Below are 25,957 nucleotides of genomic sequence, written 5' to 3'. Positions count from 1 at the left end.
ACCGACAAATGAAAAGAAGGAAAATTTTGAAGGGAATTCGCTTGAGTTTCACCGTCGTTCCAATTTCCATTGACGCATTCATTTGATTTCGCTTCTTTCGATTTATTTAATTGCATCTTGTTAGAAACTCTTGTTAGATTATCGCGTCGAAGTCGCATTCGGAAACTTGTTTTCTCCGTGAATAATTAATGAAAATAGGAATTATGAGATTCCGAACTCATCGGGATCCTTCGCGTACACGATGAAAATGTGAGAGAAACGGAATTTCACTGCTCAGAGACGACGATGCTCATCGTTAAAATTGCAATTATCACGGACTTGTGAAACTGTTTGTGACAGCTGTTTCCGACTCGACGCGGCAGCTCCATCGACTGGCGCGTAGGATGGGGAGATTTGTTTCGATGCGAAGAAAGCATTCGTAGTTTTTTCTCTTTAAAATGCATCAGCATACGATGAAACTCTGTTAGTTGAAAGTTTAGCAAAGTGATAATGAGCATCGAAATAGAAGCTTTTCACCAAACTTTAAACGACCTGCAAACTGTTAACTGATTTTCAACTTCCCGAGTTTATATTCCCACCCCCTCAATTGCAAATTATTTCGTTAATTGGGACTAACTCGCTTTGTTCTCTTCGTTTTAGCACCCTCGTTCCATGGAAAATATTTAGACACGAGCTTAATCAAGTGCATCCAATTAGCTCGGGGCTGCAAGCTATGGCATTGAAATCCACGATAGATCTCACCTGCAACGATTATATTTCTAACTTCGAATTCGACGTCTTCACGAGGTGAGAGTTGCTCGAGTTTCGCATTTATATAAAATTGCAAATCCAGCCTCCAATCTCATCATCATTATTCCGAGCAACGAATATTCTCAACGTTTTGTCAAACAATAAAATTGCTCAAAGTTTTCCTAATTATTCGACTGATCGATTAACTTTTTCGAAATGTTTATTTTTTTTAAATCAAGCTCGATAAAAAAACATGAGAAATATTAAGTCTCGAAGAATTTTATTCATATCGTTGTTTCAATGTCCTCGACAATTTCTCATCGAATGGAAATGTAATTTCAGGTTGTTTCAACCGTGGTCGACGTTGCTTCGAAATTGGAAAATCCTCGCGGTGACGCATCCAGGCTACGTGGCTTTCCTCACGTACGACGAGGTCAAGGCACGTCTGCAAAAATACTGCATAACTATACCAGGAAGCTACGTATTTCGATTGAGTTGCACGAGATTGGGACAGTGGGCGATCGGATATGTCACGTCCGACGGTGACATACTCCAAACTATACCGCACAATAAGAGCCTTTGTCAGGCCCTTCTCGACGGTTATCGAGAAGGATTGTGAGTATTATCGAAAAAGCTTCCTCGAGAACTCGAAGTTCATGGGAAGGAAAGAATCGTAATTTTCTCGCCTCACAGTTCCTCGCGAATGTGACGAAAATTGTTAATTTAGTGGGAATTATTGATTCTCGAAGGAAAGCCACGATTTTTTGGATCATTTCGAAAATTTCGAGTCGTTAGAATCAACGAATAATCGTCTCGATGATTTGTTGCTGCTTTTGAGAGCTTTTAAAAGTTTGAGACAGCTTTACAATAGTCGAAAAGCAAAAAATAAAGTTAGTTGGAGAGTTTCGGTGCTGAATGATTGAAAACTGACAGAAACACGTGAACATCCTCGGTCGAGAGTCGCTCCGAAGTTCCCACCGTGATGAGGGTCCATTAAAATAATATTTTGAAATGACGCAGCTACCTTTATCCTGATGGACGGAACGTTAATCCGGATTTGACGTGGGCAGTTCAGCCAACTCCGGAGGAGCACATCAAAGTAACTGCGGAGCAGTACGAACTGTACTGTGAGATGGGGAGCACGTTTCAATTGTGCAAAATATGTGCGGAGCACGACAAGGATGTGAGGATAGAACCTTGCGGTCATCTCCTTTGTACGCCGTGTCTCACGGCTTGGCAGGTAGCAGTGCTTACTCCATTTTTTATCGGCGCTCACGAAGCATGTGAAGCAGTGCTTGAAAAGTGTGGAAAACCCTGAAAAATCGATGAAAAACTTCCGTTCCCGTTGCTTGGGTGACGACGACGATGGAAGTTTGCTTTTCAACCGGTTAAATTTCGCCTCGAAAAACCTTCGAAAACGGATTCGCGTGCGAAAGACTCAATATTCTGGGGAAAACGATAAAAATTCATGGGGTGTGATGAAAAACAAAATTTTGTGAGTTGTCCTGACGATGTTACATCACGGTAAATTTGACGCCGAGTGGAACGGCAACAGGGTTGGGAAGCGGGTGTTTCTCACGAGCGCGAGAGCAAGCGCGATGAAATGGAGCACAGCAATTCTCCACTCACTCGACCAGTGTCGCGAATATAGCACACGGAAAATCGCATGTTTGAATATGAATTTATATCTATGTATATATCGATGTACGGAGGAGAGAGAGGAGAAAAGGAGTCTCGCGAATAAGGCCAACAATTTTACATCTCTTGAACCACCTCGGTGAATCTAGGTTGCTTCTAGCGTCATTAAAGTTTGTACAAATAGAGGTACGAGTGTTCGCCTTTATCCCGAACCTCTGATACTCAACGTTCGTCTCTCTTTTTCCTCTTGCTCTCTTTCTCTAGTGTAAATATCGTGGCGGTATTGTTTCAACGAAAGCTCAGCGATTCGAATTTACGAACCTGTCAATTTCGTCGAACACGTGATTTAAATAACTTCACTCGACTTGGAGTCGTTTCAATATGCAACAGCAAAACTAATCGAATCTTTTGACAAGTCGTAGTTAAAAAATCTAAATTCTAAAACATTTTTCTACTCACAGTTGTCGATATTGGCAGTACGAGAATTTTTAATCTTTGAAAAATGGAGCTCCACCTCCATTTTTTTTTTTTTTTTTTTTTTTTTTTTGTAGAGAGGGCACGAATATTCCGGTTGATGAAAAAAAATATAAGAGCGTCGACCGATGAAATATTAACGTTGAAATGTTGTTTTCCAGGATTCGGAGGGACAGGGTTGTCCGTTTTGTCGAGCTGAAATCAAGGGAACGGAACAAATAGTGGTCGATCCGTTTGATCCTCAAAGAACTCATCGGCCCGGTGCGCAATCGGCATCGGCGAGCAACGCTTCGACCCCTACGCGGGATCTTGACCCTGACACCGAGGTATCCGACTAGGAGTAGCATCTACTAGCCTCCTCCATTATTAAAAACAGAATCACGTGCCCTATGTATAGTGTACCTCATAGGTATATGTGCCTCATAAGTTTTTTTGTTTCTTTTTTTTCGATAACGCCTCATTACCAATTTTGCCCACACTACTGAATTTTTGTTCGTTTTGCTGCATTATTCACCGGCCGACAAATCTTCATCTTCGTCAGGGTCGAATTTTGATCTGATCTCTTCCTGACACTAGATTTTTTCTCATTAAATGAAAACGGAAACGTTTTTTTTTGTTGTTTCGTCATCGTCGTGATCCGCGAAATCCTTCATTTTCAAACTCACGTCTTTTCGTTCTTGCGATTTTATCAATTGCTCCATTTTTATATGAAAATTCACCGTTCAGTATGTCACGAGATTGTCGGGCCCATAATGGATTAAGGTAGGTTTTGCTCTTGTGCATTCCAAGCTATTTCAGCATCGGCTTGTATGAGCTATCGTTCGCAATTGTTTTTACCTTTTTTTTTCTCACCTTAACGATTTTCGAGTTTTCTCACGGGCTTGATTGTCATTCAGGATCATGATTAGCAGCTTTAAGGGCGTCTCGACTCGCCAATCGTTCGAAAAATTAACGTTTTCGCAGTTCAGTTTGAATACATTTTATCGAGAGCCACCTACATGATTTGAGAGCTGGAAACGGTCTTTGTTTAAAGCGATCCTTGAAAAATGTTTTGTCGAGTTAATTCGTCCTTAAGGATGTTTTACACGGAAGAACCCCCACAGCCAAATATTTTATTCTTGCATACACAACAAATGCTTTCTACGAGTTCTGAAAGAACCGTTGAATTTAATTGCGTTTTCGTAACAGCAAATATCGAAATTTTGATGAAAATTTAAAATCATTGGCTGGAAACCGGATGTGTGAATAATCGTGGAACCGTTATCCCTGACTTTTGTTTAAGGTGTAAATTTCGTTCGTTTCTATGATGCACCAAGTAGCGGCAAGTGGAAAAAATATAAATGATTATTATTTCGTTGCGAGAAAGCGAGAGAAAAGAGTGAGCGAGAGAGAGAGAGAGAGAGTGAGAGAGAAAGTTGAGATTGTAAAGGATTCCGAAATTTGCATAACGAAGCTTGCGTTACGATAAGTGTGTATATAGAAATATGCATAGATTATTGGACGCCTTTTGCTTTTGCTCGGTGAAAAATATCTTCCGTTGTTTCAACTTGGCATATAGAGAGTGTGATCGTCGATTGAGGGATCGAGTAATTCGCCTAACTCAGCATTGGGCCTGCATAATATTATAAATAGCGATGAACGATCCTGTTCGTTTCCTTAGTCGATAATAACGCATAAATCATTGCGGCAATAAAATTAAATAGTTAATTCATTTATTTATTAGACATACTGAAATAAAGTATTACCCAGGGGATAGGACGAAGGTGAAAAAGAAGGAAGAAAGAAAGTGAGAGAAAACGATAAATAAGCGAAGCGATTTTACAACTGGAGTCTAACTCTGCGTATAAATGTTATATTATTTTTATGCCAGTATAAAGCTGTATAAGAGGGGACGGCGATTTATTATTCGTAGAAATACCGAAATGCCAACACACACACGACGTTACTGAGTGTTTTACAGCTCAAATTATTTCATTTTATTGTCATACCGTACTCGATTATGTGCTATGTGGATTAACTTATTCGGGAATGAAAAGTCTCGCCTCCGACATCCTAAGCTTTCATTTCGAGTTACTTTCTTTTAGCTAACATTATTATTTTAGAATTTTTAATCAATCCCAATCCACGCGTTAAGAATATTTTCTACCCTAAATATACATTTCGGCTATGAACAACTTTCGGATTTATCCTTTTTTCGTTTACAAACTGTCGTGAGAATGAGACTGAGTTACCCGTTGTCGTACTTTGTACCGTTTTCAAAACAACGAATTGTCGTAACCATCTTGGCGTTAAATTCAACTGGCGATAATTTTCAATGAAATATTATCATCTGGCACCGACACTTGCAATCGAATTTTCGAAAAACAGTAGCCAGACGATCTTTTTTATGTTTTATGCCAAAGCTTTCAGACCTCTGGAATAAAAATATGTGCAAATTGATACAATTGAGAGGTCAATCACTCTCAAACTTTGATAAATCGTTGTTTCGATCACGAATCTAACGGGACCACTAACTTTCTTTATATAAGAAGAAAAAGCCAATAGATACATTAGGAATGGAAGTATTTGGAAAGGGCTTTGAACGAAACTTCGGAAATCTTAGTTCGCTTATCTTATTGCAATTGACTTTCGTACAAGAGAGTCAATATTTCCTTGATTTTCGATAACTCTATTTAAAAATGTGATAAAATATTATATGCATTCTTCCAATATTATCATCTCGGAAGCTTGAAGGAAAAAAACGAATGAAAATCAGAAAAATTTGATTGCTTGACGCGAGAAGTTTCGATTTTCCGAATTTTCGAATCTCACTTTCTCCGGACCAAGTCCGATTGTGCTTGAACAACCGAGACTCTAATGTATCTCAAAATACGATTATTCCATTGAAACATTTGCATTAAATGTCACTTGTAACAATGTAGTTACGAAGGAACGACGTGAATCTTGGTAGCATTCTCATGTACGAATAGTTTACATATCACTGCGTATTATAGTTGATAAAATAAGAAAGGGAAGAAAAAATTGAAGAGAGAGAACAAAAAAGTATTGAACTTTTCATAGCGATGAGAGAAAAATAAGAAAAAATAAATTTTCAAGACAAAAGTGTGATTCAAAACTGTGAAACGATAAGTGCATAATAAGCTGCGTGTGACCCGCCATTATTTTTTCTCAAATCAACGGTTATTTCGTTAGAAATTTGTATTAAAAGATCGAGAGAGCGAATTGTTAGTATTATTTGAAAAAAGTGGGTCGACCGATCGAGCGGTGAAATTCTTGGCGAAACCGTGATTCCAAAATTGGCAATTTTTTATTATTGAAGTTCGCATCGTTAAATATAACGAGAGGGCGATGAAGTGCTGTACAAAATGTCGAATTTCCGATCCTCGTTTCAAGTGAAACGCAACTGTTGAAATATTGAGTTATTTGAAAAACGAGGATGGAAAAGTAAAGCATTTTCATCATCGTTCGACTCTGCAAACTTCAATATTATTATTTTATATTCAATGAGATGAATTATCATGGGAAAAAACGATCGAATTGCCGCTTATATCGTCTCAGGTTCTTCCTTATAGGTGGTCGTGGCGTATTAGATAGATTTATTGAACTTTATTTTTAGTGTACATGATTTTTTCTCTCTTTTTTTTTTACTCATTGTAAAATATTAGGTATTCGAAGAGAATTTTTTGAAATAAAATTATATTATCTTATGATTACATTGAGTTGGTTCTGCACTTTCTGTACACGCTCCTTATTAATTGCCGATTGTATTAAAACGTACGAATTTTTGCGTATTTCATACTTTCTCTTTTTATTTTTCTATTCGATTATTTGCGATTGGGAAATTGTTGAGCGCCCTTTTCTTGACCGAATCGTCAGTATTTTTGTTACTGGCATACGAAAATTGTACATTTTTCCGACGGTGTTTTTCGTACTGCCCGCATGAATCAACATTTTTTCGTGTTTATTTGATTACTCTTTTTTTTTGTGCAACAACAACGACAACAAATCATTTCATAAATATCTCATCATCTGGGTCGTATGCTCTGCCCGTTGCATGATTATTGAGAAACTAATAATAATTCGGTTATGTAAATAATGTGATTACTGTCCATAATTTTTGGTTTTATTTTTATTTTTATTTTATTTTTTCTTGAGACGAATTCGTATTCTCGGTGGATGACAGGTAAGTAAATATACAGACTGCATTATGGCTTTTTCGCTTCTGTGTGCTTTTTTTTGCTGCCTATGCTTCTGCTATTAATAGTGGGATTTTTTTGTTTTTTCATAGAACAAAATAAAACGGGACTCGTCCATCACGTTTTGCTCGTTCTTATTTTTCGGTTCATGCTGGATTTTCGTGTCACCACTCTCGTAACCAGAATTTTTTCGATCAGATCTTTGATTCTTGAAGTTTCGATGGAAATACACAAAAAGTAAATTTCATTCAGTAATAATCATTGTGCCGAGAAACTTGATGTGCAAAGATTTCAGCTTTGAAACGATAGAAGAATTGCTCGAAAGTACCAAAACTTGGAAAACATTTGACAGAATTTCAGAAAATGTGGTCAAAATGTCGATTTGATTGCATTTGAAAGTGTTGTTGATTTTGCTCAATGAAATTTCCTCAATAATGTTCCTCAATAATTCGTGGGCATTGTTGATCAGTGCAGAAAAATAAAAATTCCCATGGAAGCTTGTTAAGTTAGTTTCAAGAGTATTTAAAAAAGTGATAAAACGTAACTAAAACGAAAAAAAATGTGGAAAAAAAGTACTGACCACCGGAGAAATCGAAATGAAAAGAGCTTATTTGTGAATGTTTTATGATGACGATGTTTTAGGAGGACATAATGGAGGTTTGCAATGGGAATTGTGGCTTGATATGCGACGATTCGGACGACGAGGACGATTTGAGCCCGGTAAACTCGCCGGTTCCACCGCGGGTGCCAAGAATCGTTCCAACTTTGCCACCGAGGCGACCCTCTCCATCGCCAACCCCACCGAACAGCCACACGAGAAACAGTCGTCATTTGACAGTCCCCAAAGAAAATGCACCTCCCCCCCCGCCTGCAGTCACTGTCATTTTATCATCCAGTGAAAGTCATCAGAATAACAAAGGTATTCTCAATCCTCTTTTCACGTATTTGAAAAATGCAGAAAAAATGTGTAAAAAAAGGTTTTTCCGAACTTTTCGAACGTTCCAGAATCTCTGCGCATTCGTCTGATGGATTTTCCAAGTTTTTGTAACGGAGAATGTGCAAAATTTAAATTTCGTTTTTTAGAAGAAAAATTATTGCATAATTCACTAATTTTCTGTCGTTTTATTGACTCGTGGGTGAAAAAAAACAGCCAGCATAGAAGCGAGGTACGACATGCTGCACAGAGCGTCATCCCCGTCGCCGGTGCCTCCGGCAATCGTGAGACCGCACGTACGAGTACAGCGAACCCCGCCAGCATTGCCGGAAAAGTCGAGTCGTCAATTATCGATTCAGTCATCAGGAATGAGAGTTCCACCGGTTCCACCTCCACTCTCAGCTCCGAGGCCTCCGAAAACGATAAAAGAATCCTCGAGGCAAGATCACCATTATGAGAACACGATAATAATTCAAGGCACGAAACAGCACGTCGTGAAAAACATTAATTTTGAAATGAATCGTGCTCGTCTGAGCGCCCTCATGAGGGAAAGGGGAGAGGCTGGTGGATCCGTCCCAAAGTCCGAAACAGCCGCGTATGAAAACGTCAACGTTGAACACATCGCTCGATTAACCGCCCTCGGCTTCGAAAGGGACGCTGTTGTCAGAGCCCTCGGTATCACGAGGAACGATCTCGAAATGGCTTGCGATATTCTCCACGAATTTGTCACAAAGTCCTATTGACCAGGTGGGGAAAACCCAATTTTTTATTCATTTGAAAATTTTTAAAGAAGAATATTTTGACTATTTTTCCCGATCCTCTTCAATCAAATCGATAACACAAAGACCTTGTGGAATTCGTTTGAAAAAAGTGAGGCTTAAAATGTTACTCGGAATGCTGAAAAATAAAATGCTGATATCACTCGTATAATCGTCAGATAACGGTTTCAAGTAGTTTTTCCAAAAGCGTTAGGGACAAACAGACTCATTATGTTCGTTGATTAGATTGGGTCAAATTTAGCCATCACCTGTTTATTTCGTGACGATAAATTTAATTGATTTTTTGAAGTATTTGTCTCGATTGAGAGGAGAAAAAAGTTTATTCGAAACTAAAAGTATGTTGAGCTCGAATATTTCGCTTATCCTGTCAAATGAAATTTCAATTATTCTCGTTGTTACAAAAACAATGGTAAAAATGTATTTGAATTGTTTTACAGACGAGCACACAGATGTTCTGTGACCACCAATACCGCCGCGGCGATATCTCTAATGAAAATGACGAGGAACGATAAGGAAAAATGTAGAGGAAAGCAAACGATTCTTGAAGATTGTTTTCGAAAAATAAGTCCAAGTCCCCAGCATTTCTCTCCGCACTGACCACTCATGATGACATCTTACAAAGTATAACGAGAAAGATTATTATCCAGAATAATCGATAGAGATCGTTCGATTGAAAAACAATTTCATCAAACGATTTAAAATGGGCCAAACCTGACGACGAGAAGAGTGGGTAAAACCGATTGATTGACAAACGAAACGAACAACAGGTGTTACGATTCGAAGGGCTAGCCGCATTCTTTTGGGAAACTTTATCAGTCGATTGTCACTTTTATCTCGATCAATCGAGATCATTCGATTATTTAAACAATTGTGTCGTTATGGGAAGCCCGAAAATGCACATCTTTTCAAATTAAATGTACACTTGGCGAATTTCAAACCAAGTTCATGGATCGTCGTGACCTTTCACAATTGTATCTTCTTCGTGTAAATTCAAACTACATCGTTTGACCACGAAATTATGAATGTTTCGACTTTTTAGACATAATTATCAATGTCTTGTTGGTCAATGTACTCAAAAAAAAAAAAAAGTAAAAAAAAATCATCGATAAATTCCGCTCAAAAGTAGACAATCAAGATATTCACTGGAAGAAAAAACACCAATATTTCGTTCAATGTAGCTGAAAATTGGCTTTCGTTTTTCGAAACTACAAATAAGCCAAATTTTCGATTCGCTAATCTAACCGAAAATACGAATGACATAAAAATAGATAAATGTTTCAACTCATCTCATAATGACGATAAGAAAATGTTATTGTCGATCGATTTGGCTTGGAAATCCCAGTGTAAATGTGTGTATACGAAAACAGGAATTCGCTCTAATCATTTATTTACGGAGACTATAATCAATACCTGAGTGTTTCATTCGTTTATCACGCTAAGTATGTGTTCATTTGCGCAATCCTGAACGCTAGTGAAGCGTGAGCGTTGCATCGGCGTGTCGAGTCTTTTTATGTCAAAAATAATTTTCATTTAATTTAATTTCGAGCACGGAGTCGTATAAAAAAATATATTGCGCCTTGTTTTTTGCTCTTCCATCATTTGGCCGGTTGGATCGTCCGAACCGAGCACTTTTCTTTCCTGTGACTAGTCGAATATCGTGTGATGCGATATAAAATGCGTTAATCAACATAAGAATTCATGTCTAGGAGGGACGAAAAAGTTCATTCGTGCTGATATAACTCGTAACGTCATGTTTATAGTATTTATTTATTTTAGCATATTCGTCAAATGTGATATTTATTTTTAACAGACGCGTACGTATAAAATAGCTGATGCTCGTCTCCATATCCCCCGTGTTACGTGTTCAATCGATGTTCGATTAGAAAATTAAAGATAAATTAATTGACGATATTTGTGAATTTGAAAATAAGGTAACCCGAACGAATGCTGGTGATTTCTGAAATCTAAAAGAACAAAAAAATTAAATACTATTTTATGCCTCTTCACGTTGAACTCTGGTAAACCGTGATTTTTGCACAATTTTTTCACTCTACTATTTTAACGCCGATTCCACGATTATACATTTACGTATAACACGTCATTCACAATTGTTTGGCGCGAAAGATAAAATCTCGATGAGCCAAATCGATTAGTTGTATATCCGGCTAATTATATCCATAGAAACAAAAATATTCGATGGCACACGTATATTCGTTTCACAATTAATGTAACTGAAATGAAAAACAAAGAAACTAAGAGAGAATCAATGGAGATACGAACCTTCGTCCCTGTCTAACACTGTACATACAGAAACTAATTTATTTCAAATATAAAAAAACTTCGTTTTTCTTTCTTTCGTTCGTTTATTTGTTTAGTCATTAGAAAAATCCAGTTGACATCAGTACTGTATAGATTCGAGTTGTTTCAATCGACATTTGGGCCAACGAACACGAAATTGAGAGTAACATTTGTTCTATGATTTTTCGATACTCGTGTGAACTTGAAGAAATATCATTGAAGCGTAGAGAAAAAACGTTCGTAAAATTCGTTTATTTTTTCGTCGTTGGAAAATGGAACAATTTATGAATAATAAGTTCTCATAGAAATCGAATCTAGCGACGAAGCGCTGAAAGGGCGAGAAAATATTGAAAATCATTCACTTTTACCTCTATATGCCTGTTTGTCTAATGCAACAAAATAAAAGCGAAAGAAGGAATGAAAATGCGATCAATTCGTATCGTAGGTCGACAGAGAGTTGCAATATTTCGTAATGTGGCTTCATCCTCGCCAATGGCGTCGAATTTTCTCGATAAATGAAATATAACGATAAACAATTTGTGTCAATAGAATGCCACATTGCGAACGAGTGAAGGAAAGACAAATATTAAGGAATCCTCGAATCTTAAATATTTCATCTGTACACATTTATAATAGCTATCCTATTTTTCTACATTTAATAATTGTATTAGTGTACCCTCCCTCCCCCGTGCGCGTTGTACATGCGTCGTAGAAAAAGAAATTTTGAAATTAAGTCCAAACGATAGGTGGTCAGCATCACGAGCTGGCAGAGAATCACGCGATGGACCTTAATCTCGTTCATCCTGTGAACAACGGTAGCGTATTACACTGAAGAATCGACAAAAAAAAAAACAAACGAAAAGAACCTATCAATGTCGTGCAATACATAGTCTAAATACTTTCTCATTTGTTTCGACGTCCATTCTCTGTAAACATTATTTTCAATAAAATAATGAACATTTAATGTAGCACGCTTGGATTTTCATGTCGTACGAAGAGCCTTTTCTCATCCTAAGCTTTTTTCCCGTCACCAAACATTTTTGTATGGTTTGTATTCCTCATTGTATATCAAGGATTAAATGAATTTTTTTTTATTAATTCGGTTATTCGTCTGTCAAATACTTGAAGAAAATTTTTTTTCGATTCGAGGCATATTTTGTCCGGAAAAAATAGCACTCTGTTGAAAACAAAGTGGGTTTGATCCTTCTGCGTTGACTCGTAGAGAAAAAATAGAATTATCAGAAATGACAGAAGTGGAAATTGGCACAAAGATGTGATAGCGGATTGAGGAGCACGAAAGTTTTTTCTTTTTTGATACAAATTTGAAGTACCGATTGGAATAATCGTCGAAAAAAAAGTATGCAAGTGCGAAGTATGTTTCGATAAATAAAATTTCCAGTCACAACAGAGAACGTGAAGTTATTTTTGTTATTCTCACTCGATGCTAATTACGTGGGATCACGTTTCTCATATCAAGTCTATTTTTTTCTCTCCTTTTTATTTTTCTCTTTTTTTAACAGAATGTCAAAACAACGTGATACCGTTGGAAGGTGAATCCAGACAGCGGGGCGCATTATTAATCAAATGAAAAAAAAAAAAAAAAAAAAAACATTTCATAATCAGTGGACAAGGTGATACTCCAAATTTGGTGATCCAGCAAACAATATTATTCCAAAAGCAAATCGGGTGATTTTCCATTCCCCCAAAAGAGTCTGTAACGACAATTTTCAAGGCTCGTACTCGTTTCGTTATTGTCGATGGATTTTTTGACAGGAATTCAAATTTTCCAATTAAGTTTCATTTCGTCAATTTTGAAGCTCCAAAAGATCAAGGCTTCCATCTGAAAAAAACTACAAATTCATTACTCCGATAAAATGTCAATCAATCATCAATTGTCAACAAGATAATCAATAATTACAAAAAATGATGAGTAACATTTGAAAATTCCTCGATAACTTCGAGTAGGTCGATCGAAGATCATCACTTTTTTCTAAATAATATCGACCAACGATTCAATCGAAATGGCAATTTTGATTGGACTCGATAGGAGCAGTGCACGGTGAAAAAAAACGATTGCACAATTTTATTAATGATTCGATGAGGCATCCAGATGTTATTTAACGTGGAAGCGAGATTACGCAAAGGAACAACGGCCAGACAACTGATAGACACTCGTCCTGGGACTTTGTAACATTGCTCATCGCCATTGCCACCGACGCCACCGCATATTCGTTTTCGATTTCTAGAAGCGTGCGAACTCACGATTAGATTGATGAAAGCTTCGTAAACAATGTGGGGTAGGGGGTACATATATAACAAACTCGATTTATCCCTGTACGATTGGAAAGAGAGAAAAAAAATAAGAAGAAGAAGAAGTAATCTAGATTAGTCTATATAACAGTAAACTGTAACAGTGTTACGAGTTCAGTAGATCGTTTGCTCCACGTTTAATAAGATCGTTTTATTCACGAATCTTATGTAAAAATCAATTTCAGTATCTCAGGATGCAATCTAAATTTCGATTGGTATGTGGCTTTGAAAAATTTCTTAAAAAAATAAAAAAAAAAAAAGCACTCAAAAGCTTGAAAAATCGAGCATTGTCGACTTTGCTTTATTTTTTCTCTTCCTGCAAGCCAATAACTTACATTTTTCATTTTCATTGAGTCAAAAATTCAAATGAAATGATTCAAATAGATGAAGAATCTAATGTCGTGCAATAAAAATGAAAAATTGAATAAAAAATGCCATCAGGAGCAAAAGGAGCGATCTTTGCTCGAGAATAAAAATAAATTTTGTCTCTGTGCAGACGATTCTCAAATGGACGATATTCGTGGTCCTGTTTACACTACTAGAAGTGAAGGGAAAACCAACGATAGACTCGATAGCGCTGCTAGATCCGAAGAAATTAATTTGCAGTGTAGAGGTAAAAAATTTCTTAAATTCTCGATTGTAAATGTGCCGATTTTTGTGAACGCTCGAAATGACTAAAAATACTTTGTTTTTCAGACGACAAATCTGTGTCAACAATGCGCAAAACATACGAAGAGCGACGATGTTTATCCATGGTGTTGTGCGAATCATGAGGGTGTACGAGATTGGTGCGGGCACTATTTGCACTTTGGATTGCCATAAACGTCCAGAGATCGGGAGGGAAAGCGATAAAGTGATATTTTTGTTAGCGACGAGAGTGGACGAATCGATGCTACCTTGATCCCCACGACCGGAGCAATTGTTCTTTTCTTAAAACATAAATATTTATCAAAACGATTAATTACAAACGAGAGCGAAAAAGAAGAAAGAAACGGCAAACGTCCCCAATCTCGATGCGAGAATCCCGTAGCCCGTTAAGTGTATCACTGAACTCTGCTAATCTAAACTTTTGTTGTTCTCTCTTGAGCAATTGTTGCCTGAGAATGACTCCTTGTGACTAAATATATAACTGCACGTTATTTAGTATTGTATACTGTGACTACTGTTAAACATAATCTCGATTTTTTAATGATAATAAAAACGTAATTATTTATTTTACAATATCGGACCGATCGACCATCTTTCTTTATCCCACTCGCTCCAGATAACAATTTATATAAAATATTAAAATACCTTCCGCAACATTCATACGAGAGGAGAGAAACTGAGCATGAAAATCCGAAAATAATTGCTCGAAATATTGACTTGGAACGATGGAAAATTGACTGTATTCATACATAAACAGTTTAGCTGCCTTTTTGTGCTTTCTCATTTGCGTTTCGTGAAAAAATTGTTAAAAAATTCATTGGTTCAATTGGCACGTTGAGAAGAGGCTAAAAAATTGTCAAAGTATCGGTTCAATGAGGCAAATTCGCTTCAACGTTCTGCTCTCTTAATTCTTAAAGTTTGATTGCTCAGTTCTCGATTCATCCTAGATTTTTCTACATAAGTATGACAAAAGTTTTGACAGTTATGATTGATCTTCAAAAAGTACGACCTTCTCCTTTTACGATACCGCAATACATTTTTATCGTTCAAAATATTATCAGTTAATCATTTGAAAGCCACTTATCGACGTCGTCGATTGAAATCGCAGAGAAATATCACAAAAAAATCAAATAATTATCCGAAAATATCCGGCGACTGAAGATCAACATCGGATAGTTTTATTTTTCAAGTGGAACCGGGATTTTCCAACGAGTGGTTGAAAGAAAATCCCGTCCTCGTGGATGAGTGGAAAACGCTTTTTGATAAAAAAAGGAGAAAAAGCGATGAATTAATTTGATATTTCCGTGTATAATAACGGCGATTCGGCAATCATTAAATTTCAGAGCATACGAAGCATGCTGTTTTTAACTGCGTTTCATGTTTTTACCGTGAAAAATATATCCGTGTATCGTTGAGCACGATCACGTGCAAAAGCGACAGGACTTGTGACATTACAAATCTAAAGATAGAGAAGGTCCGGCTCAATCGATACTGTAAGATTAAAAAAAACGTAACAACTTTTATAATCAGTCATTCAAAGTTCACATGTTGGATTGCGGTATCGCGAGGATTGAGAACGACGATTTCTCAGTCAAATGGAAAATTATTGGATTCTCCCTGAGCGAGCTTTCAAGAAGAAAATTGTTGCGGCATACTGGGCAATACTTTTTCCGATTTTCTTTATATTTATCGTTGCTGATATTGTTAATAACGCCGCTGTCGTTATCTGGCCGAAGAAAATTCCATTCCGAGTTTTTCGTAGTGCGCCAATTCTGCGGCGCTTAAAGAGGGGGCAAGATTTTTTGCAGCATCCAAGAAATCCTCGAGCTCGACGATTACACCATTTCTGCAGCCATCCTCAGCGAGCTCTTGCTTCGCAATCTCATCGGTGTCGACGCTTTCAAGATTTTTGAAGTATCGACGCACCGCTAAGAGCCATGCGTCCGAACAAACAGCGTAGAGATCAGCTCCGGTCAAATTTTTCGGCAATTTATCAACGATCTCTTCTAATTCGTCCCCGTTATTTTTCAGCCGAAAACGACGGGTCACCGCCCGCAGTACACTCAGCTGGGAATCCCGATCGTTATAAACACCGACGTAAAGCATTTTGTCGAATCTACCCGGCCTCAGCAACGCCGGGTCTATCAAATCGAAACGATTCGTCGCCCCGATTATGAATATGCTTCCCGCGCTCTCCAAACCGTCCATTTCGGCGAGTAACTGCGATACGACTCGATCCATCACGCCGCCGCTGTCACCGCTCCGACCACGATTTGGAGCTAGCGAATCCAATTCGTCGAAAAATATTACGCAAGGAGCCGCGGCTCGAGCTCTCTCGAAAACTGTCACGATACAATGCTCCATTATTATGTTGACAAATCGAGGGAACCATATTTTCTACGGTAATTTTCACACTTTTACAAAAACGAAATAAACTTTCTTTCAAAAAAAAAAAATAATAAAACTGTTCATTTTCGTTATTATCATCATAAAAACTCGCAAAATTGTGATTCGATCGAGCTGCTGGATTTTTAGAATTCAGGAGTCAAAATCTTGCTCCAAAGTTGCCACTGATCGTCAGAAAAACAAACTACGGAAACGTACCTTGTCTGATATTTTTCTCGCTTTGGCCAACGTACATGTTCAATAATTCGGGTCCTTTGACAGACATGAAATGAAGTTGACATTCCGTGGCGACGGCTTTGGCCAGTAGAGTTTTTCCTGTGCCGGGAGGACCGTGCAATAAAATGCCGGATCTTCCAAGGCCCATTGTGTTCAACATCGGTAATTCGATTCGACGTTTTATCTCGTGTTTCAAATTGGCCAAACCTCCGATATCCTCCCAATAAACTTTCGGTATTCGTGGAGCACCGACTCGGTCGGAAAACGCGCTTTGCATCAATTCTGTTGGAAAGAAAATTTGATTACAGCAAATCTCACATTTTCATGGAATTCAGTAGTTTTAAACGGCTTGGTAACAATAGAAGTGATTTTTTCTGTTAAATTTTGAAGAATCTAATAGTGGGGTAAAAATTGATTTTATTATTCGCACTCGTACCGCAAGCTTGAAGAAAATGATCTTCGTTCAAAGTCAAACGGCTGCCTCGCTCTTCCACTGGCAAAGATTGATACGCAATTTTCACACTTTGCAAAACAAGTGCTTCGAGATCAGCGAACTCAAAATCCGATACTGATCCTGCAATTGTAATTAAATTTCCTTGGTACAAAAGTCCTTTGGTTTTGAGCAACCAGGATAGCATTTCAGCTCTTTCCATTTTGTTCGGATGTTCAATGCTAATTGTTTCGATGAACAATCTTTCGACATCGGCCTCGAGCTCATCATTTTCCAATGTCGCGATAATGATGACTGGAAACTCCGATTCAGAATCGGCCAACTTCTCAAGCTCTAAGGCAAACGCGCTGATGATTCTCTCGTCTTTTTTGCCTTCCGCATTTTTCCCGAAAATCTGAAATACGTCTCGAGTTAAAACGATTTTTCAATAGTCTTTTCAAGATTTACTATCCCATAGAGATTTTTGATACTCGTTGCCTTACCTGAATGTTGCTCAATCTCAAAATACAAGGCACGCTTGATCGAGCATTTTGTAAAACGATGCGGAGCTTTGCTTCCGTTTGGGCTGCTGATGAACATTGTATTTCTGAGAAATCTACGTTCACGAGATTAAAACCGTTCCTTTTTGCCATACATTCGATGAGCTTGAATTTCCCGCTCCCTGGGGCACCCTTGACAAGAAAAACAGGACGAATCTTCAATTTCTTATCTGCAATTGTGAAGTTTTTTTAATCATATTTTTCAAAAATAATTTCAACGATTCAACACTTGATCGTTTTTAGTAATACACGCTTTTGGGATTGTAAGAGATGGAGATTTGCAAGAATCTTTTTCGTGAGCTTGAATTATGTCTGAATTGCTATAAATATTTTATTTCAAAAATGATGCAGAGTCTTATACAAATTAAAGGTTTTACTTGAATGTAAAATCAAAATTTACCTTTCTGAATGAACGGCAAAGTACATTCGGAGAGAACTTTGAGTTTCGTTTGCAAAAATGGTGGACAATTGGCAGCGGAAGAAATTTCTATACAAAGATCAACAGGCAAGCCTGACTGAAATTTAGGACGTTCTAAAACTTCCCGAGGACGATAAGAGAAAGCGTTTGGTGATTGCATAAGGGTGGTATTCTCCTGGACTAGATAAGCTTCGTGAATTCTTTCCACGGTGTTTCCATTTTTAACCTTCAGAGCATTGACCCTGAAGTGGACTTTGAAAGGATAATTTTTGCCTGAATAAAAATCATCTGGTGCATATTTTTTTGAGTCCACGACAAATAGATCCCCAATTTTCATATATCGAGGAACTTTGAAGTACGTCTTTAGCAGAGAATCCACAAATTCTGTGGAATTTCCATGCACATCAGAAACTAACGAAACATTTGCCTCTGTTGCAATAAGAATCGTTTCATCTTTAATCGGCACTGAAAAGTAAAGGAATAATTAGATTGTGGAATTTTGTGCGGTTCCGGTTAACCTGAGTACTCACTTACAAAATATGATTGCTCTTTGAGCTTGTGCCCCAATTTTTGTTCTATGTTGTGTTTCATTGTTTCAGATACAAAAACTCCTTTGTTCGGCCAATTGTCACAAGGAATGACAAAGATTTTGTACTTTTTTTGAGATACATTGGAACAAATGATTTGCCAACCTTTTATTGCAATATCTGTACAACTTGCCAATGCACAACACTCGTAACCTGGATTGTCATTGTCATTATTTTGCTCAACGACTCTTTCGAGAATTTCGTCAGGCACGGGGCTAATGAGTTGTTGATTGTTCATTAATCTATCAAATTTTCGTCGCGCGTATTTCATGAATAGCCATACTATTTTGTAGTAAGGGTTATTTCGTAATAAAGATTTCGTTAATGAGAGTAGAAAAATGAGGTTACGTGTTTGTTGATTCATTATATCACAATCGTTATTACAACGAATAAATATTGTTGTATAATTAGAGGGAACGTGCGTTGTAATTGTTTTTTACATCACGATTGTAACACGCACTGCAGGTGCAGATCCGATAGAATTTATATAACGCTGCCTGCAAGAGTCGTTCTTTGCAGTCAGCTTTTTATTTTTGGTTTCCTTCGTTCTTTATCTGTATTCTGTCTTTTATCGTACATGGCTTTTATCATAAAAAATATGTAAATAAATAATAATGATGTGCATAATCAGTGATCGTCGCGACTCGTAACTCGTGTCAAATCGAAAAAGCACGAGGGGCGAGGATGAGCATAGAACGTTTCTAATTGGCGGCATTAGCGCCTGCTCTCTTTAATCTTCAATACACGTAACCTCACGGATCACGGACCACGGATTTCTCACGTATCTCACATCTCACTCAACATCCTCCTCACACTCAACCACGCTGGTTATATTTGTTACTGGAAGCAAGGGAGTCGAGTTCTCTTAAATTGTCGTGAGTATACACGTGCTTAGAAGATGAATTGAAGAAAAACAAAATATGACAGTAGCACGAAAAGAAAAGCCGGCTAATGAGGAAATCGAGGATCCGGTCGATCGTATGCTCAAAAAAACTGGTTGCATAGACTTGCATTACAAAGTTGCGGTATGAATAAGTATCATCAAATAAATTTGCCAACAATCATAAAAACATAAACAGTAAATTTGGATGCAAAAAATAACAATGAAAAATTCCATGCAGGAGTGCATCGCTGAAACGCAAGATTGGCGAAAATGTCAGGACGTAGTAACCAAATTTAGGGAATGTATGGATGTCTATCAACAAAAACAAGCACAAGCACACCAAAAGTAACCAATAATTGAATGTAAATAGAATATTAAAGACAAAGTTGTTATGAGTTCATTAATAAGAGGAATCAAAGCACTGTTCGTTAGTTCCTCATACTTTGGCGAGTATAAAATGATATTGGTTGTAAGATCAGATCTTCCAATGACAAAGGGGAAAATTGGAGCTCAGTGTGCACATGCTGCGCTCGAATGTTATCGTAGAGCTTCTTCCAGCAAAAGTGGGAATGAAATATTAAGAGTTTGGTTAAGTTCAGGGCAACCCAAAATAGTTGTACGAATACCAAATGAAAAAGAACTTTTGACGCTGGCTAACGAAGCAACCAATGTTGGTCTTTTTACCGCAGTCATAAGAGATGCTGGGAGAACGCAATTGCAAGCTGGTACAATATCTGTACTCGGGATTGGACCTGCACCAACAACTGTCCTTGATAATTTAACTTCAAAACTAAAGTTGTTATGAAATTCCAGCGGAACTCCAAGTTTTCACAGTGAATAAAGATTTTATTAAATAAAAAACATTTTTTTTCCATTCATATGTATATACACGCTGATACTGTATCAATTATCGCATCGTTTTTATTGAAATTGATGAAAAAACAGATGAAATAAACGCTCGTGAATGTTTGTTTGTCTCCCGCTAAGAAGACTACTCTGTTATTCTACAGCAGAAATTCATTTCATTATCTTTTGGCTAATTGTTGGCTATAAACTAGTGAGGTTTCGTACAAAGACACATTACATAATAATAAAACCCATTTGTTATTTCAAACGGGCAATCACGAATTTAATCTCAAAAACTTCCATGCGTATCACATAAGAGTGTGATCCTGCATCGAAGAGGTTTTACCTTTTGTTATTCCAGTTCTCATCATATAGCTACTTTAACATAGGATAAACTCTTCACCCCAGGTAATTTACATTAGGTAATATATAAAACTATATCATTAATTAATATCTATATTTATCAGTAATTCTAGTTAATTGTTCATCAGGTCTACACTCCCCTTCTTTGCTTTGCTTTAAAATTCATGCTACCATGTCGATGCATATTTTTAACCCTTATTCAAAGAAACCCCGTCAAACCCACGACACTGCTCTTCTTTATTGCCGTCAACTACTCTTTTATCTACCATGAAATTGTTTCTCGATCAACTGTATACTGTTAACACTGTGCAAAGCTTTTTTCTGTGTCATTTCTATTTCCAGATTTGAGGGTCCAGCAGCTCACACAACTTGTTCTTCACATTGCAGTTTTTCAAACTCGCACGAATAAACAAGTTCAAGTCTTATCGCAACTTGAAAAAAAAAACAGTATTTTATATAGAAAAAAGACATTTTTTTACATCTCGATGATGTAAACTTTACCATGATTAATACGGGAATTGGAAATACTGTACTCGTCTTATTTTATGTGTACAACGTGTATATTAGAGTGGTCCGTTTTTAAGTTTGTTTTTGTGTTTGATGGTATATTCGAACAAAATATCTTGCTCGACTGGTAATCATTATTTTTAAATTATTCATTGAAAAAATCAATCAACAAGTTCCTAAATCATTTTGTTCAAAAATGAGAGATTTGATCTTCTTGCACCTTCAATTGCCTCACTAATTGTTGCGACGTACAAGAAAACAGACAAAAAAGTGAATTCGACTGTTACATTGCTTTTCTCATTTGCCACAAATATTAAATATTTCATTGCACAAAGAAAAGTGAGAAATAATGCATCTCGCTGCAGTGTAAATGTGAAATATAAATTTGTATTGTTGCCTTTGTTACTCTGTAAGATCGATCTCTGAACGAAGCAATATCAACATGTTTTCATTATTTTTATTTTCAATATAAATATGTTATCCTGCTTTCATTATTTTTGTTTTTTCCACGTTTTGGGGCTAAAATCTTATTTCGTAAAAGTTTGAGCAACAGCTTTGTAGGAAAAAGAAAAATAGTTTCGTACAAAGGTAATAAGGCTGGGATTTTTTTGGTTTTCCGTTTGATCGATAATGTCTCTGATGAGCAAGAGTGTTTTGTGTGAAGATGATAGGGCTAATGGAAAAGTCACAGAATAAAATTGACATTGCACATTAAATGTAGAAATTGGCGGAAAACTGATAGAATTTATGGAATCGCAGTGTTTACGAGATTTTTGTTTCAAGCAAAACTGAATTTTGAATTAAAATTTTTTTTGTAACTGAACACATTTTCTATTGTATAAACCTAGCGTTGATGTCAGTTCCTGAGTCTTAGAGGACTAAATGCCCGGACACTTGGCTCGTTCGTAATTTTTGTATAAGGGAATATTTTCAATAAATATTAAAAATTACCAAGCGGTAGTGACTATCTGATAAATTGACATTGAGATTTTCTGGGCTATTGCGGCGAGAAATTTCCCTGCTTTATAAACCGATAATACAAATGAGCAAATATTCCTGCAAAGATGCGAGTGATAAAGCTTTCATATAAAAAAAAAAACGATGAATAGAAACACACACTGGCACACTCACACAAGTTTATCGATGAAGAACAACGTACTCAAAAAACTGGGATAGTTATCAAAGAGTATAAATTTTGAGGGATTCGAGTAATGTTTTCTGTCGATGGGTGTATGTGATCGGGATCTTAATATAGACAAAAATAAAAAATTCTACACGTGTCGAGATTGAAACCTACGGAGCATATGACGGCTTATTTGAGAGTGCGTGTGTACAGGGTGCTTCAGTCTCAATTAACACGTCAGAGTATTTTTCGTTAAACGAATTAAACCATTTGGCAAACATAGATCACATCGTTCGTTTCCATTGTTGCTTTCTTCCTCTTTTTACGTTTTTTTCGTTTCTTTCTTCTGTTTTTTTTTTCACTATCGATCGCATAGTTCTCATTCAATTCACGATCCCAATAACTCGTACACACTAAGCGACAACTTTGTCCTCGGATGGTTCCACGTAATTATTTAATACGTGTGGCGCCTCGTTAAACTCGTCCAATTCGTCACCATTATCCGCACCTTGTGCTAAAAGGAAATACTGCTCGCTTCGCGTTGGCCAAAGTAAATGAGCCATTACGCAATATGCGTAACAATCGGCTGAATAAGTTATACCTGCAAAGTCAAGCATTTTTCAGTTGATGAAAGTTGTTTGTCATTGGATAAAAATGGTATTCGCAAGCAAATTTCTTTTTGCTCCATTCACTTTTGTTGAAGAAATAAAATAATGATTCTCACCAAGTAAAAGCTTGAACCTCCAGAGTGCACTGACAGGAAGTGCGATGAGAGCTATGATTGGTAAATAGATGAACCAAACGAGTGCCGATGCACCAAAGTGAAGCAAAAAATTGAGCTTCTGTGTATTATGTTCATACGTCATGGTATTACGAAGTTCGAACAGGAACCAAATCATAATGGCACTACGAAACAAGAGGATAAACCATCCTGGCCACGTCTGATACTCGTCGATATCTTCGATTATGTCGACTTCGGTCTACAATCGAAATAAAGAATATTAAAATCGTATTTCAATCACAATATTGTTAAAAATCGTTTGAAAAATAGCATGAACCCAATGTTTCAAATTCTTGCATAATAAGTTTGTTTTCAATTTTAACATTTCAAGATTGAGTTAATTCTGGGAATTCCCCAGAATAGATATTGCCTGAAAAGTCTATAGCGTTACGTGAATAGTTTTTGTTTTCAACGTTCAAGTGAATGTTCCGGACGAATGATCCAGCGATTGAGTGATGCTGAGTGATCGTACCATATTCCAGACGTATAGAAGAATGTGTACGACTCCATAACAGAACCATATGAGAAAAACAAGAGGTTTCCATGTTAGTTCCATTCGGGTTACGGCCCAACCCTTGGCAAGAAGTAGTAAAAGTAGCATAAAAGTTGTCTAAAAACAAAAAAAGTAAGGAAAGACGTTAGAAAATCATAGAATGAATGAAAATCAATTGACAAACACAGAGAAAAGTTGAACTATCGGAGGAAAGAAAGTGAGAAATTCTTACGCGTGACAGAATATCGAAAATATCTCCTGCGACTTCAAGCTGAGTGTATCCAACGCCGTCAAAAGCAAATTTCAAAACGTGTATAAGAATCAGACATATGGCTATGAATTCGAGCAACAAACTTGCTGTGAAGAGTCTGGTAACTGGATGTTTTTGCAATCTAGCTGCGTACAGTTGCAGGGGAACAAGTATGATATAACAAATAAAGAACAGTAGATAGAGCTCGACAGTGTTTTGTCGATCACAGGAAAATTGATAAGTCAGACTGTTCAATCCACTTGTGTTTGGATTTCCATTCACTAGCCATATGTCATAATCCAGTTCTAACGATTCGTTGAAGTGTTCCCACTGGCAAGTTGTCTCGTTTCTGTAACAAGCTACTAGGCTCATGTACCAAAAACGTGGTTGCCACAAATCCTGAATGACGTATGTAAACTGATGGCCTTTTATGACATTCCATTTGGAGTCCTCGTCGCTGCATAGTTCTCCTTTCGGACAGGGCACTCGTCTGTGAAAAATCATGCGATTGAGCTTTCGAAAGATTTTAAATGCTCTAAGAAATTTCGAACGTTGTTTTAGAATATGATTTGAACTATTTCTGTACGATAATGGTGCTGGGAGAAATTCAAAGCAGTTTGAGTTAATCAAAAAATAAAAGAACCACGGCTGGACTACCTGAGAAAATCTTGGCCATTGTCATTGCATCGAGCATCGTAGGAGCTCTGGTTGAGAGCATCGAACATCCTGGCACAAGCCAAGCTGCGATCTCTGACAGTACGATTGCCGTAATATTCGAGGAAGTGTCCTCGATCAAGGACAGCGAGGTTTATCGGTTGTGAAAAATTTTTTTTCGACGTGATATTACCGAAAATATAGCCATAAGATTCACGTTGGCGGTGACGATCTGTTTGTTGAAATCCAAATTTCATGAGAAATCGAAAGAACTCATTTGTGTTGAAGGTGCCGGTAATGTGGGTGGACTCGACTACGGTAAAATCGCTCTGGAGTACGAAAAGTATTTGGAGTCCGATGAAAATCCGAAAGATTCCCAGCTGGAGCGACATTTTACTAGGTTTATTTTTACTCCGAGTGTCATGTAAACAGTTTAGAGATGAAAAATGGTGAAAAGAGATGAATTCTGTGTCCTAGTAGTACGAAAATTTATTCGCTCGCACGTTCCACCGCTGAATTTCAGTATGTCAACGAGACAAAGTATAAATAATCACGGAGGATTATAGAGCATCGAACAACAACTGTTCACACACAATTAATTACGGATATGAGAAACACGTTTTGTCCGACGTATCGTCATTGTTGAAGATAATGGGCGGAGGGGAAGAACAATTAAAAAAAACGAGAGTTTATCAAGGGGAAATTTAATTGATACACGCAAGGTCACTCACTAACACCGAGTTTTATCTTGCACGAGCATGTGGTGCCACGGTGCATTCCAATAGATATGGTAAACAGCGGAAGAGTTTATTTTTATTATGTTTCTTGTTACAAACATTTGTAAAATGACAAGTTCCGCTCCAATGTTCACTAGGGATCTCCGAAGCACCGTTTCATATTGATTTTTTCCACACCCCCGCCGCGCTTTCCTCGTTATCTTCTCTTCGACCAACTGTTTGCACACGAATTTTTCCAGTTGCTCTCACTTTTTTGTCACTCGCGGTTCGTGATCGCGCGTCACGCACGGGGAGTCGTCTTTCACTCGATCCAGCGAGCATCATCCACTCTCACCCGACTGCTCCCGCGGACCCACAGATCCATCGAAATGTCTAAGTCAAACAATGCCTCTGTACAGTATGACAACCAGTTTATGTATAGATTTTATGTATACTGTAGGATAACAATGTGTAATGTGTATCGGAAGGTAAGGAACTCTATGGTTCGTCTGATTGTTATGTTGCCAGCATAACCATCAGCGATTGAGTGGTTAGATGACCAGCATGACCGATCCTTCTTGGTACTGGCAACGTACTGGTACTGGTAGTAGGTAGTAGGAAACCGAAAACGGGTTTCTCGAGGTTCTGTAAAAAGAGCGCTTTTTCGTAGCGACTAAACTACGAACCTTAAGTATGTCGCACGAAACTCGGCCAATTT

General features: G+C 37.4%; 4 protein-coding genes and 1 long non-coding RNA gene across 6 annotated transcripts in view; 3 read left to right on the top strand and 2 right to left on the bottom strand.

Moving 5' to 3' along the window:
- Window positions 1-12,016, top strand: part of Cbl (E3 ubiquitin-protein ligase CBL) — a 39,841-nt gene extending 27,825 nt beyond the window's left edge. The window contains exons 2-8 of one of the 2 annotated variants that reach the window (XM_043425501.1): window positions 640-786; window positions 1,072-1,344; window positions 1,750-1,969; window positions 3,003-3,167; window positions 7,680-7,956; window positions 8,188-8,718; window positions 9,188-12,016. In XM_043425501.1, coding sequence (XP_043281436.1) covers window positions 640-786; window positions 1,072-1,344; window positions 1,750-1,969; window positions 3,003-3,167; window positions 7,680-7,956; window positions 8,188-8,714 — 1,609 coding nt within the window. In that variant the 3' untranslated portion in view covers window positions 8,715-8,718; window positions 9,188-12,016. Of the gene's footprint in view, window positions 1-639; window positions 787-1,071; window positions 1,345-1,749; window positions 1,973-3,002; window positions 3,168-7,679; window positions 7,957-8,187; window positions 8,719-9,187 lie in introns of both variants that reach the window. The other variant, XM_043425500.1, reaches the window with a different exon arrangement.
- A 1,404-nt stretch (window positions 12,017-13,420) lies between these two features.
- Window positions 13,421-14,581, top strand: LOC122414342 (uncharacterized). Its single transcript, XM_043425520.1, has 3 exons — window positions 13,421-13,573; window positions 13,855-13,971; window positions 14,055-14,581. Exons 1-3 carry the CDS (start codon window positions 13,553-13,555, stop codon window positions 14,178-14,180), a joined length of 264 nt encoding a protein of 87 aa, XP_043281455.1. The 5' UTR covers window positions 13,421-13,552; the 3' UTR covers window positions 14,181-14,581.
- On the bottom strand, window positions 14,519-19,004 carry Pex6 (peroxin 6). The gene is made up of 6 exons (XM_043425495.1): window positions 18,567-19,004; window positions 18,019-18,501; window positions 17,562-17,788; window positions 17,065-17,473; window positions 16,611-16,910; window positions 14,519-16,348 (listed from the first exon to the last, which is right to left on the bottom strand). The coding sequence occupies exons 1-6, from the start codon at window positions 18,985-18,987 to the stop codon at window positions 15,729-15,731; spliced, it is 2,460 nt and encodes an 819-aa protein (XP_043281430.1). The 5' UTR covers window positions 18,988-19,004; the 3' UTR covers window positions 14,519-15,728.
- Window positions 19,005-19,506: 502 nt separating this feature from the next.
- On the top strand, window positions 19,507-19,947 carry LOC122414343 (uncharacterized). Its single transcript, XR_006261742.1, has 2 exons — window positions 19,507-19,648; window positions 19,745-19,947. It is a non-coding gene; the product is annotated as an uncharacterized lncRNA (long non-coding RNA).
- Window positions 19,948-20,331: 384 nt separating this feature from the next.
- On the bottom strand, window positions 20,332-25,821 carry LOC122414338 (transmembrane protein 145). Its single transcript, XM_043425507.1, has 5 exons — window positions 24,527-25,821; window positions 23,852-24,359; window positions 23,599-23,736; window positions 23,070-23,325; window positions 20,332-22,946 (listed from the first exon to the last, which is right to left on the bottom strand). Exons 1-5 carry the CDS (start codon window positions 24,913-24,915, stop codon window positions 22,759-22,761), a joined length of 1,479 nt encoding a protein of 492 aa, XP_043281442.1. The 5' UTR covers window positions 24,916-25,821; the 3' UTR covers window positions 20,332-22,758.
- Window positions 25,822-25,957: the final 136 nt, after the last annotated feature.

The sequence above is a fragment of the Venturia canescens genome, chromosome 8, assembly GCF_019457755.1.
Source record: "Venturia canescens isolate UGA chromosome 8, ASM1945775v1, whole genome shotgun sequence".
Taxonomy (NCBI): Eukaryota; Metazoa; Arthropoda; class Insecta; order Hymenoptera; family Ichneumonidae; genus Venturia; species Venturia canescens.
Note: the sequence above shows the minus strand (reverse complement) of the source record. Positions and strands in the feature narration are given on the sequence as shown.